The sequence below is a fragment of the Balaenoptera ricei genome, chromosome 1, assembly GCF_028023285.1.
Source record: "Balaenoptera ricei isolate mBalRic1 chromosome 1, mBalRic1.hap2, whole genome shotgun sequence".
Lineage (NCBI taxonomy): Eukaryota > Metazoa > Chordata > Mammalia > Artiodactyla > Balaenopteridae > Balaenoptera > Balaenoptera ricei.
The window spans coordinates 19,065,061-19,084,514 of NC_082639.1; the positions used below are offsets into that span (position 1 = coordinate 19,065,061).

Here is a 19,454-nt window from a genome sequence, read left to right on the forward strand (position 1 = left end):
AATGATGGGACTTCACATATCATCCCCTAGAAATTAAGGGGCTCTTAGAGTTTCTTAAGTTAATATTCAAATAATATTAAAAATAAATATTAAAATAATAATCACCATTTATTGGGTACCTATTACTTATTAGTCACTGTTCCAGGTACTTTTATAATAATAATAATAACTCAGTTATTGAGCATGTACTAAGTGATTTGCATATATTATCTCATTTAATTACCCCTATGACTCTGAGAAGTAGGTATTTTCAGTGATGTCCTGATAAACCAACTCGAGAGAATGAGAGAAGAAGAAAAAGAAAAGAAAGAGGAGGTGGAGGGAGGGAGGGAAGAAGGGAAGGGACAGAAAAGTGGGAAAAAAAAGAAGACCTGATTTTTAATGTTTCTGATGTAAAGGGTGTAAATACCCACACTGTCGCTGATTCCAAGCTACCAATGGTTTCCTGACTGTTAACCCTCAGCAAGCTGGTGAAGGCTGGATCCAGCTCACGATTTCAGAGACTAGGAGACTGACTCTCAGGTGAAGTGACCTACCCAGGTTACCCAGCCAGAGGAGGCAGACCTGAGATAGTAACACAGGTCTGTTCACGGTGAATGCCAGCCCCATCCTTTAGGACAGTCACAAGAAAGTTTGAGTACATCTGCAAGCGTGGAAGAGTCAGGGAGTGAAAAGAAAAGAAGCAGGGGGGAAATGTCAGAGGTAGGCATTGCCTTCTGAAGGAGCAAGAGCCCTGGCCTCCAACAGTCCTAGGTTCGAGCCCAGACTTTCCTTGCCAGCTGCATGGTCTTGAGTGGGTCCTTTCCCTCTCTCAGCTTCAGTGTCCCCATTTTTCACATGGAATCATAACAGTGCCCACCTCAAAGAGCAAACACGCCAGAAATAACTTGCGTAAGTTGCCTGTCACACAGCAAGTATTCAACCCCCGGTGTTCCTGGCCTTGTAGGAAATCCTCAGGGTGGCTCAGAGAGGAGCCTCTGTTCCTAATAACAAGAGACTGAGCTCTTGGGAGCATGAGTGAGAGCTTAGGCAAGCTCCAGTGCAGATGAGCCAACCCAAAGGGCACTGGCGAAGGGACTCCATTTGACTGATGGCAGCCTCAATGCTCTTCTCCCTGTGCTTTTTTTTTTTTTTTTTTATAGCCAGCGCCATCATAGGAATCATATTCATCAAAGAAAAATGGAAACCTAAAGACTTTCTGAGTAAGTTCGTGGATTTGTGCTCTGTTCTTAATTTTATGCTTGTGCTTTTTTTCATTATAAAACCAGCTCACCCCAATTTAGAGATCCTTTGTCTCCTGCTCCCCAGTGTGGTTCTGTATCCCACCCTCATCAGGCTCCTGAGAGCTGGGTTTTTTAATCAGTGGTTCCCAAACTTGGCTACACATCAGAACCATCTGTGCAACTTTTTAAAATGGGCTTTCATTTATTCCATTCAATCAATATTTATTGAACATCGACTGCTGGGATTTTAGGAGGCCCAGTAAAAGGCACCCTCTTTCCCTAACTGAGTTTTAAAACAGTGAGAACTAAACAAGGAAGTCAAACACAGGAGATCAGAAGTTATGCTTTATTCCTAATAAAAGCTAGATTAGAACATGCAGCCACATGAACTTGCTTACACTCTCCCCCAATGCGCTCCAGCCCACAGCTAGACCTTGGGCCAGTCTCCCAAGGAAATATTTGGGTTTACAGAATGGAACACTTATCCAGAATTACTGCCATACATATCCTGGGGCAGAGAAGAGAGAAAAAAAGGTCAGAGCCAGAATGTTTAAATAATTTCGATAGATTAACTCCATTCGGTCGAGAAATGCAGACCAGTGGGGCAAGAGGCAGAAGTGTCAGTCCATTGGAGCTTCCTCCACATAGAAACCCAAGGAGTGGGGAAGAAGTTACCTACTGAGTGCCACCCTCTGTTGTAGGTGCTGGAGATATAGCAGTAGGACAGATGAGGATCCTACTCTCATGGAGGTTACCGTCTAATGTATATGTGTGTTGGAGGGGAGAACATACAGTAAACAAGTTAACTATATAACTAACTAAATAAAATAATTCTAGATCTTAGCGAGTGCTTCAGAGAAAATAGAATGCTTTTTGTTGGGGCACTGGGGATGTGGGGATGCTTTTCCTAGACTGGTCAGGGTTAGACTCTCTGAAGAGGTGGGGCCCAGACCTAACTGATACTAAGGAGACTACCAATGCCAAGGTCTGTGGGCAGTGTTCCATTTAGAAGGAGCAGCAGGTGCAAAGGCCCTGAGGCAGGAATAAGCTTGGTGTGTCCGGTATCAGTAAGGCCAGTGTAGCTGGAGGGTGATGAGTAAAGGAGGAAGCAGGACATGAGAGCAAGGAGGTATGGAGGAACTGGATGATGCAGGGGCTCACAAGCCACGCTAAGGAGTTAAGGAGTGACATGATGGTGGGTCCAGGCTCTATCCCCAGAGACTTTAAATCTGGGCTGGGGCCTGGGCATTTGCATTCTCATAAAGCTCCCCAGGGTGAAGTATATTAGTCTGCAACTTGCTTTGAAATGTATCCAAAAATAACCTGGCTTGATGAATGAGTGGAGGGATGAAGAAAATGGATAGCGATATGGGATAATGCAAGTATAATAAAATGTCAATTTAGAATCTAGGTGGTGGGACTATGGGTGCTTACTATTAAAGATTTTTTTTAATATAAATTTATTTTTATTTATTTATTTTTGGCTGTGTTGGATCTTCGTTGCTGTGCGCGGGCTTTCTCTAGTTGCGGAGAGCGGGCTTTTATTGCAGTGGCTTCTCTTGTTGTGGAGCACGGGCTCTAGGCACGCAGGCTTCAGTAGTTGCGGCACGTGGGCTCAGTAATTGTAGCTCGCATGCTCTAGAGCGCAGGCTCAGTAGTTGTGGTGCACGGGCTTAGTTGCTCCACAGCGTGTGGGATCTTCCCGGACCAGGGCTCAAACCCGTGTCCCCTGCATTGGCAGGCGGATTCTTAACCACTGCACCACCAAGGAAGTCCTTATGTCTGAAAGTTTTTAAACACAAAATGTCAGGGAGAAGAAGCTCCCAAGATGGTGCAGACACACAGCCACGTTTGGGAACCACGGTTCTGAATCATTGGTGTATAGTAACAGCAAGATTGGGCCAGGAGGTGGAAAAAGAAAAGAATCTTACACTGAAAAAAGCAGAACTACTGCTCAGCAAACAAATGACACCACAAAGACCAAAAGACTCAGAATGATTTGTAGTAATTCTGCTGGGGGCGGGGCGGGGCTGGGCTGGTTCTGAGATCAGTGTAGAGGTTTATGTCCCTTCCAGGGTCATGCTAGGTGGTCCTGGAATGAGAGGCATGGCTATGTGAATTAGAAAAAGATGCCCCTCTGGGCGTCTGTAGTTCTGCGGGCAAATGCCTTGGTGAGCAGAGCATGAACTAGATTTTAGCCCTCTTCACTGCCCTTGTGCAGTGAGCAACCTGCACAGCTGTACCTGGCTGCCCTGCTTAGAGTTCTATTAAGTACAGCAAACATTCACCCAGTGCTAGACCTTTGCTGGACAACGCAGGCATACTGATGAGTAAGACCTGTCCCTGCCTACGGAGAACTTAAGACAATAGACTTGCACAGAACTTACCTTGTTGAGTTTAACCATTCATTCATTCATTGAATGAACCATTGGTTCATTCATTCACTGAGCAATTGAACAACTGGTTTTTGAACACCTTTTGAGGCCTAGAATGAAAATAAAGGACATTTAATGTGGTATCACATTTCCTCGAGATAGTGAAATGAAACAGGTAGAGTTAATTCTATCACAGAAAAATCCAGAAGCCTGTGGTCACAATATGTGCAGCTCAGAACTCACAGCCCTTTTCAGCTTGCCTGGGGCTGGGCTCACTCAACTTCAATCAGAGGCTTTTCACCAGCCCCACAGGGTTCAACTGGAGTGTGACAGGACCCTGGGGAAGAGTCAGGAGACTCTGGTCCTTCCCCAGGAGCATGCCTCCTGGGCCACCAACAATTTCTGACAGGTCTGAGGAGTAGAGTGTTGATAGTATTTAGATAGTTCCCTTGGGAGTAAGTTAAATAGCCAGTTGGGAGAGGCTGAGACAGTTTTTCAAAGGCATACCGTAGGCTCTGAAGGTTTGCTTTTGAGGTTTTTTTGTTTTTTGTTTTTATCTAGCCCATCTAGCTTTAGAATGTTCCTTGTAAAATGCATATTAAAACCAGAGTGCAATACCAGAATGGCTAAAATGAAGAAAAAATATGCAGTTTTGCTCATATGCTACTGGTGGGAGTGTAAATTGGTATAGCCACTTTGGAAAACCATTCGACAGTACCTACTAAACTGGACATCTACATCTCCCGTGACCCAGGAATTCCACTCCTAGTTTTGTACCCAATAGAACTACATGCATATGTTTTCCAAATGACATGCACAAGAATGTTTGTAGCAACGTGATTTGTTATAACCCAAGACTGGAGACTACTTAAATGCCTATCAACAGTAGAAATGATAAATTGTATCCTATTCACACATGGACCACCGTACAGCAGTGAGAATGAAGAAACTACCACCACATGCCAGGATACAGATGAATCTCACATAGTCTTGCATGAACCCAGACACAAGAAAACGTACTGTACGAATCCATTGATATAAAGTACAAACCCAGGCAAATGGTCAGTGCTGGTAGGAGTCAAAGTGTTGCCCTTGGGGTGGGGGCTAGTGATTGGAAGGGGACACGAGTGGGGATTTGGGGGTCCTACGAATGTTCCCTTTCTCGACCTGGGTGCTAGTTACATGGGTGAGTTCACTTTGTAAGAATTCATCGAGCACTTTTTTGTATGCATGCTATCTTACTAAAAAAATTTTTTAACACTAAATGTATCTTAAAAAAATGACATTCAGGGAACTTCCCTGGCGGCCCAGTGGTTAAGACACCACACTTCCTCTGCAGGGGGGCACGGGTTCGATTGCTGGTGGGAGAACCAAGTTCCTGCATGCCTTGAGGCGTGGCCAAAAAAGTAGAAAAACAAAATGACATTCATGAAGATACTCTATTTTTTTTCAAGTAAAGAAAAACCCAAAATTCAAGCAATAGCACGTCCCCATATGTTACCCCAAAGACACATGCTGGCCTGGGGCGGGCGCTTGCAGTAAGCCCTGTGATGACCTCCCCATCCCTGCAGGGCGCTACATCTTATCCTTCGTTGGCTGCGGTCTGGCCATCGTGGGCACCTACTTGCTGGTGACATTCGCACCCAACAGTCACGAGAAGATGACAGGCGAGAACATCATCAGACATCTTGTGAGCTGGCCTTTTCTCCTGTACATGGTAAGAGAAGCCTCCGGTCCTTCCACCTGAGATGGTGGGGGTGGGGATGGAGTCCTAGAAACCAGAAACCCAAATTCCCAGCAAGATGGGGTTCACGGGAATCATGACGTATTTCACAGCGCCGAACACCACGCTCGCAGAGAGCATGTAGTTCCTGGGGAAGTGCTTTTTTTCACTTGTGTCCTGAGTAATGTCTAAAACTGCATGTATAGTATGATAACTTGATTTTTTTAGAGGTATTTGTAGGTCTGTACGTTACCTGTAAAAGATTGGATAGAAAAACAGAAACTCCATCAGTAGTTGTCTCTGGGAGATGGAATTATGATTGTGTTTTTATTTCACCTTCGTCTTTACATATTATCCAAAATTTCTACAGTGAGCATTTAACTGTTATGGTAAGAAAAAAAGTTAAAATTTTCGACAGTTAAAGAATGTTATTTTTTTTTTTTTGCCCGCTATCACACAGCTGGTAGAAGCTGATAGAAACACGGGCGACACTGCAGACTTTATCTTCTAAACCGCCAACCAGAACTAATCAAGGTTACAAATAGATTACAATTGACTAATTGTAATCTAAATTGATTACAAATAGACTAATCAAGGAAAACATCTAAGGTATTTGATAAAGCTACTGGTGTATTCCTGCTCCCCCCGGCACCATGTTAAACACTTTTTAATGTATTATCTATCAACAAAAATAACCAGTAAATGAGGAGTTTTATTTGAGCCAAACTGAGGACTATAACCTGGGAGACAGCCTCTCAGATAACTCCGAGGAAGTGCTCTGGAGAAGCATGGTTTTCAGTACAGTTTTATATCTTCTCAGGTCGAAGAACATTAAACAAGTCAGGGATACATTCCTTTAAGGTATAAAGCAACAACAACAAAAAACAGATCAGCATGTACACAGCAAGTCGGTTTGTCCTTGGTACCTGGGAAGGGAATCTTATCATCGCAGGTGTACTAGCATTGGCATCCCATGAAGGGAGGCATTTAATATTTATTTATTTATTTATTTTTAATGTGAACATTCTTTACTTCTGGTCAGTGTACCCTTTTCTTTAATAATTAAAGCAGGTTACAATGTATGTTTGAAAGGCCGCAAATAGGCCATTTTAGTTAACATAATTTTTTTTTTAATTTCTCCATTTTAATCGTTTTTTTTTCATATTTATTTATTTACTTGGTTGCACCAGGTCTTAGTTGCGGCAGGTGGGCTCATTAGTTTTGGCATGCAAACTCTAAGTTGCGGCATGCACATGAGATCTAGTTCCCTGACCAGGGATCGAACCCGGGTCCCCTGCATTGGGAGCTCAGAGTCTCATCCACTGCACCACCGGGGAAGTCCCTGTTAGCATAAAATCTGAGTTAAATCATGTATAAGCCAGAATGACTTCCCTAGACCTCAATGTGTGAAAATTTGTTTCATCACATCTCAGACTCCCTCGATAGTCCTATAACATAGGTGTTTTTCTCCCCATTTTATGGACGAGAAAACTGGATCTCAGGGTTAGCAAACTTGCTCAGACTCCCGTGAGAGCAGAGCTGGACCTGAAGCCTGCCTGCCTGCCTGGCCTCACGTGTCACCACAGCCTGCTAACGAAGGTGTTCACTGTTTTGCCTTGACTCAAGCAGCCTGGGCCTGCTGTAGAGGCCCCGAACGTCCTTTTTCCTCCGATTGCCCGTGAGGCAGATGATAGATTCCCCCAAGGTTGGGGCTGTGTCATCTCCCTAGCGCCAACCAGCCCCAGCGTTGACCTGTAGGCATGGAGAAGTGTCTGCCGGGCAGAGCCAGAGACCCACCTCTTCAGGAAAAGCTTAACCCCAGAACACAGGCTTCTCTTTCAGAGCGTCCTGGGCTCGAGTCCATTACATACTGTGTAGCCGTAACCAAGGCACTTAGCCGCATGCTCTGCCTCCTTCTCTGTACGTTAACTGGCGGGGTCCCTGCACCCGGGGTGGCTGTCAGGTCCACCCAGCACGTGACAGATGCTCAGTGACCAATTCAGTTTGGCTTCCTCCATCGTCACTGTGAGGCAGTGCTGCCAGCTGGAAAGATTTGGCCAAATCAAATTCAGTAAATATTTATTGAGTGTCTGCTATGTGCCAGACACTGTGAGTATAAAAACTGAACGAGACAGGCTGACAGAACTCATGGTCCATCAGGAAGCACCGACACATATACAGCCATCTCGCGATAGAACGCCAAGTGCTCTCCCAGCGTGCGTTTAAGCATCATGAAGAATGGTGGGGAGATCGGCCACTCCCACCCCCCTGCCCAAATGTGTGCACATCAGTTGGGAATGTTGATGAGTAACTGTACATCTGCTTGATGGCGTATTTTGCAACAATTAAAGATAATTATGACAACTCCATAAAACATGAAAATTGTTTATGGTAACTAACAATGGCCCAGCACAAAACTGTGCTTTGACTGTGATGACAAGTAGATAAAATATGTATTCACTGTGACAAAGACAGGAAGAAACAGGAAAATGAACGCAGCTGTGTTTTATGGTCTCTAATTCTGAGGAATTTAACAATTTTTTTCTTTTTAAAATGCCCATTAATGTTTCTGCATTGGTTTTTGTGATAAATGAACTTCGGTAGGAGGTTGGGATAGGCAAACAGAGCTGAGCCATTGCTTTAGTTTTGCTGGAGGCTGGGGCTGGCTTCACTCCTTGGGAAAGTATTGCCAAATGTCTGGACCTTTAAGGAATAGAAAGGACAAGCTGTTGCTGGAAAGGCGGGGAACTTCTCAAACTGCAGAGTTTTCAAACTTGCTGTTGTCTAGTAAGATTCTACTGATGGAGCACCTTCTGAACGCCAGGCACTGGGCCCCCATCTGCAGGCAGTGTAGCCTAGTGGGAAAGCACATGGGCCCTGGAGCCAGACTATCCGGGTTCAAATCCCAGCTCTGCCATTTGCTAGCTTGGGATTCTTCATAGAATTATTACGCTGATTTAGTGAGTTGAGTAAAGATAAAATGCTTAGAATAGAGCCTGGCAGATTTATGAGTTCATTAAGTATAAGCTGTGATTATGGCCCTCTAAGTTAAGAACTCTTTTCCGTTTCACAAAGGAGGTAACTGAGGTTTAGAGAACTTAAGTGACTTGGCTAAGGTCACACAACTAGTTTAGAAGGAGATCCAAGCTCATAACTGGGCCTCCCTGACTCCAGAAGTCCTCTTTTTTCGACTCTACCAAGCTGCACACAGTGGAGGCTTGGTTAGCAGGCAAGTGGTGTATCTACTTACATACTTAACCAAAGAGCTCTTCTCCTCAACGAACAAGCAGCTCCCTCTTTGACCAACTCCCAGTTTTAGTGGGGGTTACCATGGAGCAGTGAGATGGGACACCAGCTCAGCCTGATGAATCTTGACCATCCAAGACAGGGTGGACCTGAGGCCGGCACAGCACCCTCAGAGCCTCTCCACGAGGTGAACTGCTCCTCAGAATTGGGAGTAGAGAGATTCAGCGTTCCCTGCTTTCCTGCAGGATATGTATCAGCGGTTTGGGAAATACTGGATGTTTCAATTCCCTTTCAACTCTGAGGGCCTGTGACTGATGCAATCAGCAGCATAAACTCCAGCCCAGCCCTCCAGGGTCTCCTGGTCTTGCCTGTGGCCCCCGCTGACCTCCCCCCCTTGCTGCTCTCTGTAGCTCGTGGAGATCATTCTCTTCTGCTTGCTGCTGTACTTCTACAAGGAGAGGAACGCCAACAACATTGTTGTGATTCTCCTCTTGGTGGCGTTACTTGGTAAGTGAGGGTCCTGGGGATTGAGTTTTGCCACCACTAAGTAGCACCAAAAGGAAATGTGGGTTTTGTTTACTGAGCTGTGGCATCTGGACCCAGGAGCTGCTGGAGGCCGGCCCAGGCTGGGCCCTCTGCATCGGCGGCTGCAGGAGCTGGGTCCCTGCTAACCGGACGCAGGCCTTGTCAGTTCCATCGTGCTGCTGACGGCATTCGGTGTTCTTGCTCAAATACCGCATCTCCTAAGTGCCAGGAGCGGTGCTGCAAACTGGCTAGAGCAGTGGGCCAGACAGACACCCGTCCCCTCAGGGTGCCACCCATTCAAGAGGGAGGAAATGACAGTAAACGAGTTGACAAATACATAGATAGTATAAGTTTGGGTAGCGACAATTACAATGACGAAGAAGAAAGCAGAGTAAGGGTAAGGGTGGGGGGTTAAGAGGTTATTTCAGAGAAGTCGGGGTGGAACAGGTTCCAACAAGTGAGCCCCTAAGGGTCCGTGTAAGACCTATCAGAGGTTAAGACTTAATTCTGGATTCAAAGGCAAGAATTGATTTCGATTTTGCTCTCTTTTTTTTTTCCTTTTAAAGGCATGGGTGCAATGGGGGAAATGGCTCCTAAATCAGATTGGGGCGAGGCTCTAACCCCACATAGAGTTAGATTTACCAAGTAGAGCTGTGAGAAGCACCCCTTCTTCCTGGAGACGGAGAGGTGGGTGCGGCCCTGCCGCTACCTCCTAGTGACTGTCCCTGTGTCAGCCACGCTGTCCTCTAAAAATGGGCCTAAGAACACCCAGATCTCGGGGGAGAGAGGCGATTAAATGAGATGAGCACCGGTCCCCAGTGTGTGTTGTTTCCTTCTGTCCTTCCGACAGCAAGCCCCCATTCCAGTGACAGGCCGTAAAACACACAGATATGTCATCGTAGGACAGGGTTCCCTTTTTTTTTTTTTTAACAGCTTTACTGAGGTATAGCTTACATACCGTAAAGCTCACCTGTTTAAAGTATACAATTCAGTGATTTCTAATATATTCATAGAGGATGCAACCATCATCATAATCGAATTTCAGAACATTTTTGTCACCCCAAAAAGAAACCCTGTGCCCACTAGCAGTCACTCCCCATTTTTCCATCCTCCCAGGCCCTGGCCAGTCACTAATCTACTTTCTGTCTCTATGGATTTGCCTTTCTGGACGTATTACATAAACGGAATCGTACACCATGTGGCTGTTTGTCCCTGGCCTCTTCCACTGAGCATCATGTTGTAGAGGTTCATTCCTGTTGCAGCATGACTCAGTGGTCCGTTCCTTGATGATTTTGTTTGCAAAGTGGATTGGAAGATCACGGTCCCAAAACGTTCTCTCCTGGTGAGTTGGAAGGTCAGAAGGTTCTGAGGCACGTTGGCCAATTCCTTTCTGCCCCCTCCTCACCAACAAGGACAGCCTGGAGAAAGTGCTTGTCTTAACTGCCTGCCGATGTTTGAAAACTGTAGTCTAAGTAGCTGAGGGGCCCAGAAGCCTCTGTGTCTGCTGGGCTGTTGGCAGGAGAAGGCAAAATGAGCAGACGCTGAGAAAAATAGGAAAGCAAAACATTTCAGCCAGAACAAGGAACTTCATTTGTACCATACTTGGGAGTTCCTTTTAATTCCTGCTCTGGCAGGGGGATCCAACAGTTTAGAATTAGAAGTTTCTGCAGCACTGGGTAAAGCAGTGGTCTCCGTAGTGAGGTGAGTGTATGGGAAGAAAAAATATTAGAACTGGTATTTATTTTTTTATCTCCACCTTTTAAATATATTTCCTACACATGTTTTATGATGTATATACCATATAAGCACAGTGTTACATGACTATAATTTTAAAATAAATAAATGTATATATATTTGAAAAGTATATACATATGCATAGGGATATGCATTCCAAAACATGTGGAGACCTCTGGTCTAAAGAAATGTTTTTAAAAATACCAGTGAGTAAGCATTTTAAAAGACCAAAAAAACAACACAAAAAACTCCTGAGCTCTGTACACACCACATTTTTCTTGTGATTGCCGTGAGAAAGATACTCAAAAGAAGTTCATTTATACATTCGATTGTTTTGACCTTGCATTGTGTTCCAGACACAGTGCTGCCACTCTGGAGTTCAGAGTGAACTCACCACCCTTTCTTGGTAGAGTTTAGAAGGGCGTTTGGAAGTACCCTTCGGGGTTTTGCTTTCCTCTCTGCTTTTACGGGAGGGTACAAAAGAACCAATGCCAATAGGATCTTCTCACTGTGTAAATCACTGGCTGGGCTCTGCCCGTGTTCCCTGCATCTTGGTCACCTTGTCCTTTGAGTTTATAAACTGTCCCCCCTCCATGTCTCTGAGGCTCCCACACATCCTTGTTAACCTTCTGCAGGCTCGATGACCGTGGTGACAGTGAAGGCTGTGGCCGGGATGCTCGTCTTGTCCATACAGGGGAACCTGCAGCTCGACTACCCCATCTTCTACGTCATGTTCGTGTGCATGGTGGCAACTGCTATCTATCAAGCCGCGTGAGTTGCAGATTCTTTTCCTGCTGGGCCTCCCCACAAAGGTCTCTTCCAGCTTCTGGGCCTGATTACAATTGTTTTTGAAGCTGTAGGGCAGGTAGAACATTCAAATGTTCTGTCGCCAGGGTTTGGCATCCACTGTGGAGAGAGTGGGGTCGCTAATTTGCTGAGTTATCACATGGAGGGGTGCCGTGCCTCTTGAAAAGCCTGGAGTGGATGTATTTCTCCCTCTGCCTCCAAATGTGAGAACCGCGCAATCAGAGGCAGCCTCGATTCCCATCTGGACCAAGGCAGGTGCCCACTTCCGGGGCCTCAGAAGAAGCTGTGCCGTCCCCGTGAGGCACCTATTTGTCTGCCCGGTGGAAGACAGAAAGTTGTCTCCAACTTTCTTGTCCTCAAGAAACCTTTCCAAGTAGAAGAGCAAGGCGATGGTTTCTGCCTCAGAAGCAGCAGTTCTGAGGGTAGGCCTGGGCCTTGCTCACGTCAGAGATCCGGTGCCCAGCAGGGGGCCTGGGTGAGCATGTGACAAACCTGCGTGGGGACGGAAGGTGGACAGATCGGGTTTCAGTGTGGTGCCTGGGGCCGGTTCACCCCGGACAGGTCAGGCCCTGGACTCCAGCCGCTGGGGCTCACCATCCACCAGCGGTGCCTGCGGGGAACATAGTGGTGACCGCTGCCACCCGGGTGCCCAGTGCAAGCTGTGCTCTCACTGCCTTCACAGGAACTTGAATTCATTTGGTCCCCATGACAATGATATCATCCTCACTTTGCACGTAAGGAACTACTGCGAGAGGCCAGGAACTGGCGGAGCTGAGACTGGAACCCCGGCGTCTGTCTCCCTCCCCATCCCGCGCCCCTCACCCCTCTGCCCTAGGCCTGCTCCTCAGCTCCTCTAAGGCACAGATTCCCCGTCTGCAGTGACAATAACAACAGCCCCTACCTAACAGAATCGCAGCAGGCTCTAGTAGGATACAGGATAGCGTCCAGTAAATAGTAGCTTCTTTTATGACTTTTGTTACTGTTATTATGCCGATTATGACTATGCTTAGTCCTCCTACAGCGATTCTGGTCATCACCCCTGAGCCCCTGCCCAATGCAAGGCTCTGTGCTGTGCCCTCCAGGGCTTACAAAGATGATCAGGTGCCCCGCCCTCCTCGGGAAGCTTCTCACTCACACATCACACATTCATCGAGGCCTGCTGTGTACCGGGCCTGTGCTGGGCCTTCCACGCACAGAGACGTGAGCGATAGTCACTGAACTCAAGGTGCTCACAGCCCTGGTCCGAGGACAGCCGGGTAAACGGACGATTACAGTTGGGTGGGAAGTGTGTTATGGTGTAAGGAACGTTGCAACAATAACCAAAATGCAGAGAATGGACAAAGAATATATTCCTAAATGATGGAGTGTTTATCCTAGGTGGAGAGATTAGGAGTGACTCTAATTTCCTCTCTCTTTTTCCTATATTTATTGCAGTGAGAGTTGAATTAAGAAGAAAATTTGTTTAAAAGAATAATTGCAACACAAGGCAGGACGTGATAAGCGCTACAGGAGTTTCTTGGAGTGTTAAGGGACCAGGAATGGCTTTTTAGTGGGTAGGGGAAGCAGGGGACACAGAGGTGAGGAGAAGGGCATTGCGGTGATAAGAACCGTGTGGTCAGAGGTGTGGGACGGGGAGAGGGAGGGGCCTCAGGCTGTGTGTCCAGAGGAAGAATAGGAGCAAAGCGTGGACCCCAGCCCAGGAGACACACAAGGCTGGCATCTTTATAATCCCAAGGAATATTCCTTCATGCCTCATCTTCGTATTTTCAGACCAAGCCTGCGGTCATCGGCTTTCACCTCGGCCTTCCGACATCCCCATAGCCCACTGACCAGAGTGCTTTTGTGTTGAAGGTTTTTAGGTCAAGCCTCACAGATGTACGACTCCTCTCTGATTGCCAGTGTGGGCTACATTCTCTCCACTACCGTGGCTATCACAGCAGGTAAGGGTGTGGTCGCAAGATTTCTGTCTTCTACCTTGACAGCAGGGACATTACCCCAGTGTGGAGGGAAGGGGCGCCGCCTCTGTCAGAAGGCCAATTCTGCTGACTTGTTCTGCCCGTCACAGTTGTAGATGGTTTTGTGGGGAGAGTGCAGGATTTAGAGCCGGAGAGGCCTAGGTTTGCACCCCAGCACAGACACGGAGCTGTGTAGCTCTGGGAAAATCACTTCACCTCTCTGAGCCTCAGTTCCACATTCATAACATGGGAGTAATAATACTTTCCTCCTAGAATTGAAATATGTATAGTCCAAATGTCCCCTACCTTGTACTGCTTGTGTTAGGTTTCTTTAATAGTTTCTACCATCATCTGCTAACTCCACAGCCTCCACTGGCCAAGTGACCACACACTTCTTCTGTATAATTTTTAGAGATCATGAGTATGTACATAACACGTGCTCTGTAAGTGATCATCATCATTATTACATTCCCCTTTTCTTCTACTCCACCCCTCTATTTTTTTTCTTTTTCTTTCTGAGGTGGCTTCAGAGGCTGCAAGCATATCTGTGTGTGTGTGTGTGTGTGTGTGTGTGTGTGTCGGTTATTTTGTTTGTTTGTTTTTAACTGGCAATGGTGACTAAGATTTTCAGAGTAAAAAGACCAGTAAGAACCAGTGTGCCTCCCTTTGAGGAAGGCCCAGCCAGAAAGCCATATATTTCGCACTGCACCTTGGACAAGTGGTGCCCAAACTGGTGTTCACAGAGGTTAGAACGAGAGCGCACACAGCCTGCCAGGGCCTGTGCCATGAGCGGGACCAGGGATTGAGTGGGGCTTGACCCAGAGCAGCCAGAAAGCTAACCTCATGCAGAGATTTAAGTCATGGTCAACAGCTTCGGTCCAGGCAAGATTGAAAGGAATAGAAACACCGTGGTTGAGTCCACAGTCAGGCAGGGAATCAGGAGCTCCAGGCAGGGTCGGGGTGGTGGGGTGTGAAGTGGGTCCAGACAGACGCTGGCTGCAGGGTGAGGGCGGCAGGCCTGTGGCACTGCCACACTGCAGGGTGTGACATCTGCCAGTCTCATGAGGTTAGAAAGCTCCGGCGGCTTAACCACGAAGCCTTGGTCTTCCATCTTAAGAAAGATGGGGGGAAAATGTGGTACATATATACAATGGAATATTACTCAGCCATAAAAAAGAACGAAATAATGCCATTTGCAGCAACGTGAATGGACCTAGAGATTGTCATACTGAGTGAAGTTAAGTCAGTGAAAGACAAATATCATATGATATCACTTATATGTGGAATCTAAATAAAAGATACAAATGAACTTCTCTACAAAATAGAAATAGAGTTACACATGTAGAAAACAAACTTATGGTTACAAGGGGGTAAAGGGGAGGGGAGGAATAAATTGGGAGATTGGGATTGGCATATACACACTACTATATATAAAATAGGTAACTAATAAGGACCTACTGTATAGCACAGGGAACTCTACTCAATACTCTGTAATGGCCTATATGGGAAAAGAATCTAAAAAAGAGTGGATACATGTATATGTATAACTGATTCACTTTGCTGTACACCTGAAACTAACACAACATTGTAAATCAACTGTACTCCTATAAAAACTTAACAAAAAAGAAAAAGAAAGAAAGATGAGGGAGAGGGGTGTGTAAAAACTGGTAAGTCTCTAGTGTAGCTCATAGTGTCGTTTCACTGGGGGAAGCTGGGCAAAGGGTACGTGGGAATTCCGTACTATTTCTGTGCATCTAATATTATCTCAAAATAAAAAGTTAAGAAAAAAAAGATGGAGGTAAGAGGGGCCTAGGTGGGGGAGAAAGAGAAGACAGTCTATTCCCCCCAAATGGCTTTTATTCCATTCTGCTAATTTCTTACTAGGTGCAGTCATAGTATTTTGGACCCCTTTGGTATTCTGTAGGGAAGGGAGCTTCGCCAGATCCTAAACAGACTGGCAGGTGGGTGATTTGAAAACAGCTCACCCGCATTTTCCATCCTTTGCTGCTCAGGCGCCATCTTCTACCTGGACTTCCTCGGGGAGGACGTGCTACACGTCTGCATGTTTGCACTGGGGTGAGTCCCATCCTGCTCCCTGGCCCCGAATTCCAGGCAGGCTGCGCCTCTCTCCCCACCCCTGCTCCAGCCTCTCAGGCAGTCCCTTAGAGCCAGAGGAGCAGCTGGCAGTGGGAGCTTTGTCCCCAGAGGTGAGCGTTTCATTCCCCAAAGGGCTTTACTTTTCTTTTCTTCTCTTTTGGGCTTTAATCTCCTTGTCATTTCGAACACATCACAATTTGACCCATGAAAGACTCTCAACCTCACCTCAGATCAAAGAAATGTATACTAAAGCTAAACAAGATGCCATCATTTTGCAAAAACTAACAGGAGGGGTAACGTCCCATGTTGGCAAAAGGATAGGAGCCCAGCTCTCTGCCACAGTGTGAGAAGTTCTTTAATGTGGGAGGATAATTTGGCAATAACAGTGAAATTTTTAAATGAGCATGCTTCTTGATGCAGCTTTCCATTTCTAATCATTTATCTTGGAAAAGTAAATGATGGACGTAAGGACACATGTATGAGGGTGTTTATTCTTTTAAAAATTAATTGTATAAGCAAATAATTGGAAACAACCTAAATGCCCATCAGTAAAATACAGGTTAAAGAAATTACACTATCTTCATATAATTAAGTACCATACTGCCATTTTGAAAAATTGAGGTCAGTCTATTGGTACTGACGTAGAACCATGTCTAGGATACGTTGAATGAAAAAAGTTACATTTTTTAAAATGTATAGTATACCCTATGAGCCAGCAATTCCACATCTAGATATAGACCCAAAAGAAATTAGTTATATATATTGACAGAATGACTTGTACATGAATATTTATGGTAGCTTTATTCATAATATGCCCAGACTGGATACAACAGGAGAGTGGAAAACAAGTTCTAATATATTCAGACAATGGATCAGATAATGCGTTCAACACAACAATAAAAAAATAATGAACTACTAATACACACAATGAAGTGGATGAATCTTAAAAACACTTATCAGAAAAAAAAAAAAAAACACTTATCAGGTGAAAGAAGTCAGACATAGAAGAGTACATGCTGTATTGTTTAACTCACAAGAAGTTGAAGAACAGGCCAATCGATTCTGTGGACGTCAGAACAGAGGTTTCCTCTGGGGAAGGGTCTGCCTGAATGGGGAAGGGGCACAGGAAACTTTCTGGGGGTAAGGGATGGAAATGACTTCTCTATTGACCTGGGTGGTGATCCCACGAGTGTGTACACAGGTAAGATTCATCGAGCTCCACATTTAGGGACTGTGCATTTTATTGCCTGTAAATTATACCTCAGTTTTTAGAAAGTATGCTTGTTTATCTAAGCTCTGGAGAGAAGAAAAAAACGAAAAACGACTCTGGAAGAATAGACACCTATGGTGGGGGCGAGTGCAGGGACTTTCTAATTTTTACTTTCTAATTTTTACTTTCTCTGCTCCTGTATTGATTGAATTTAGGCCATAAAGAACTTTTTAATTAAAAAAAAAAAATCTTTAAAGGCAGGGTTCTGAGATGCAGGGTAAGTGGAGGTGAGGGTTTGGCCGAGGATGGCCTGATTTGTTCTCATTGAGGCTTGTGTGGGCTGCACGGGCTGTTATTATTCATCTCGCATCGGCTTCCTGCTGATCCCAGGCCCGGCCGCCTCTCAGGGCCGCTCAGCAGTGAGCCCACCTCCGCAGCCTGCCACCCTGTTTTCCCCTTTTTCCCATTACCCACGTTTGAAAGCATCCCTCCCAACCTCACTCTGGCCTTGTTTCTCTTCTTCGTCTGTGTTCGCCAGGTGCCTCATCGCATTCTTGGGCGTCTTCTTAATCACACGTAACAGGAGGAAGGCCATTCCCTTTGAGCCCTACATTTCCATGGATAGCATGCCAGGTAACATTCAAATCCAGCGGGCCAGCCCATCCACACAGAATGACTGCTACTTCCTGTTTAAAAAGAGACAACCAGCCTCTGGGTTTGGTGCAGGGAAGGTGTGCTGCGCTATTATGATGTGACGGTCTCTCTTTTTTTTTTTGTTTCTGTTTTTTGTGGGTTTTTTTGGTTTTTTGTTTGATCTCAGTTTGCAAAAGAGGAGGCAATGGCTGAGGCACCTTGATTGGTTTTGGGCACATCTTGCCAGTTCTCATGTCAATTTGGGGATCTTTTAAAGACAATCCTGATTCACACTGGTTATAATTATGATCTGCAGCACCAGGCTTCATGCCTGCAAAAGGAAAAACCCAGTTCATCTCAGTGGAATGGAATGATCAGAGAGGGGAAGGAAAATAGGATGAATGAAATTCAAATACTATACCCTCACTCCTTAGATTCCACAAGGGAGTGGATTGTTTTGGAGAGCCTATTTCCCCAGGGAGCTCAGGGTTCACACTGAGAAGCACAAGTTCAAATGGCAGGAACATAAATGTGTGAATCAGCTGAGTACTGCACAAAAGGGAGTGATGGGGCTTGTAGAGAACTGGAGAGCACTTTCCAGCCTCAAGGGATTCAGATGAGAAAGTTAAGATGTTGGGCAGCCCCATCTAGATTTGCTGACCTAAATTCTATAGGATACTAGCGGCCACTAGCTTTCACTCTTTAACTCAAATTTAATTTTTATTTTAGATATATAAGATGGAACTCTCTCCAAAGCATAATCTCCCGCCCTCCATTAAGACAGTCTTGTGAGCAAAAGACAATCACAGTGATGGAGTAGAGTACTACTTAATAAAGTACTCGGGAGGCAGGCGTGTTCTCAGGGCTGACCGAGGTGCCCATGATTTAAATGGCCCCAGGGTTTATGTGTCTACTTTTTATATTATTTCCTCATCTCTTGCTATTAAGCTGTTGTCTGTCATTCTTGCTGTTACCAGCCTGCCTGTGTATAGCAGCTCCGTGTCAATCTTCTCATTTGAGCCAAGTTGTTTGAATCATGTATAAAATTAAAATAAATAAGCTCTGAGTTGGGGCCTTAAGGTTTCTCCTACGAGTTAAGTGCATGAGCTTTAGTGCATGAACTTTTGAAACATCTAATCTGGCTGCTCAGATGCCTTTTTTGCTTACTTCCTTGTTTCTCGGCTGTGTTCCGGATAGATGAGGGCGCTGGATAGCTGAATTCCAGATAGGTGAGGTGTCAACTCTGTGCAAGTATGTGTATGTACATGTGTGTTTGTGTGTTTATAAACCGTGTATGTGTATACATCTATATGAGTATTTGCATTTGCGTATATACAGATGTGTTTTCTGGTAGAAGATAGAAGGTAACCTAAGGTAATCTTAGGTATCCGCGTTCTGTGATCTGTTTGTGGACGTGGCTCTTGCTTCCTCTTTGTGCCTTGTGACCGGTGGGAAGTTGGATGTTGGAGAAAGGAGACCTGCCCTCGTGCCGTGGCACGACAGGACTTCTGAGTAGGCCTGGCTTCTGTACTTTGAAGCTGAGCATGGGCTTGGAGTTCAGATGACCTGGATTCAAATCCCAGCTCTCAACCACCTACCTGCTGAGTGACCTTGGGCGTGTGCCTGGACCTCCCAAGGCCTCTGACCCTCACTTGTAAATTGGGATTCCTTTTCCCAGGGTAGTGGGATAATATGTTAAAGGCCTCTTGCACAATGTCTGGGACCTGGTAGATGCCTGGTTGAATTTGGTTTCACTTCGTTTTTACTTGAAAAAAGACTTTGAAAATTTCGAACACTTGTTTGACCTGATGCCAGGTAAAACAAGAAGAAGAAAACTCTTAGACAGAGACGCTTCTCCAGCTGCTCGGTTTCCCTGGTCAGCATCAGGACCTTTCTGGCTTTGGGTCTAACCAGATTGATATCTTC

The 19,454-nt window shown here is 45.5% G+C and overlaps 1 protein-coding gene across 4 annotated transcripts in view; it reads left to right on the forward strand.

Annotated features, from left to right (window-relative positions):
• The window catches only part of LOC132361167 (NIPA-like protein 3), a 45,508-nt gene that overhangs the window by 20,219 nt on the left and 5,835 nt on the right, over positions 1-19,454 (forward strand). For 2 of the 4 annotated variants that reach the window (XM_059915949.1, XM_059915948.1), the window contains exons 4-10: positions 1,143-1,202; positions 5,170-5,315; positions 8,978-9,074; positions 11,462-11,597; positions 13,485-13,573; positions 15,601-15,664; positions 17,434-17,528. In XM_059915949.1, the coding sequence (XP_059771932.1) occupies positions 1,143-1,202; positions 5,170-5,315; positions 8,978-9,074; positions 11,462-11,597; positions 13,485-13,573; positions 15,601-15,664; positions 17,434-17,528 (687 nt within the window). The remainder of the gene's footprint in view (positions 1-1,142; positions 1,203-5,169; positions 5,316-8,977; positions 9,075-11,461; positions 11,598-13,484; positions 13,574-15,600; positions 15,665-17,433; positions 17,529-19,454) is intronic. The other 2 variants (XR_009501509.1, XM_059915950.1) reach the window with 2 other exon arrangements.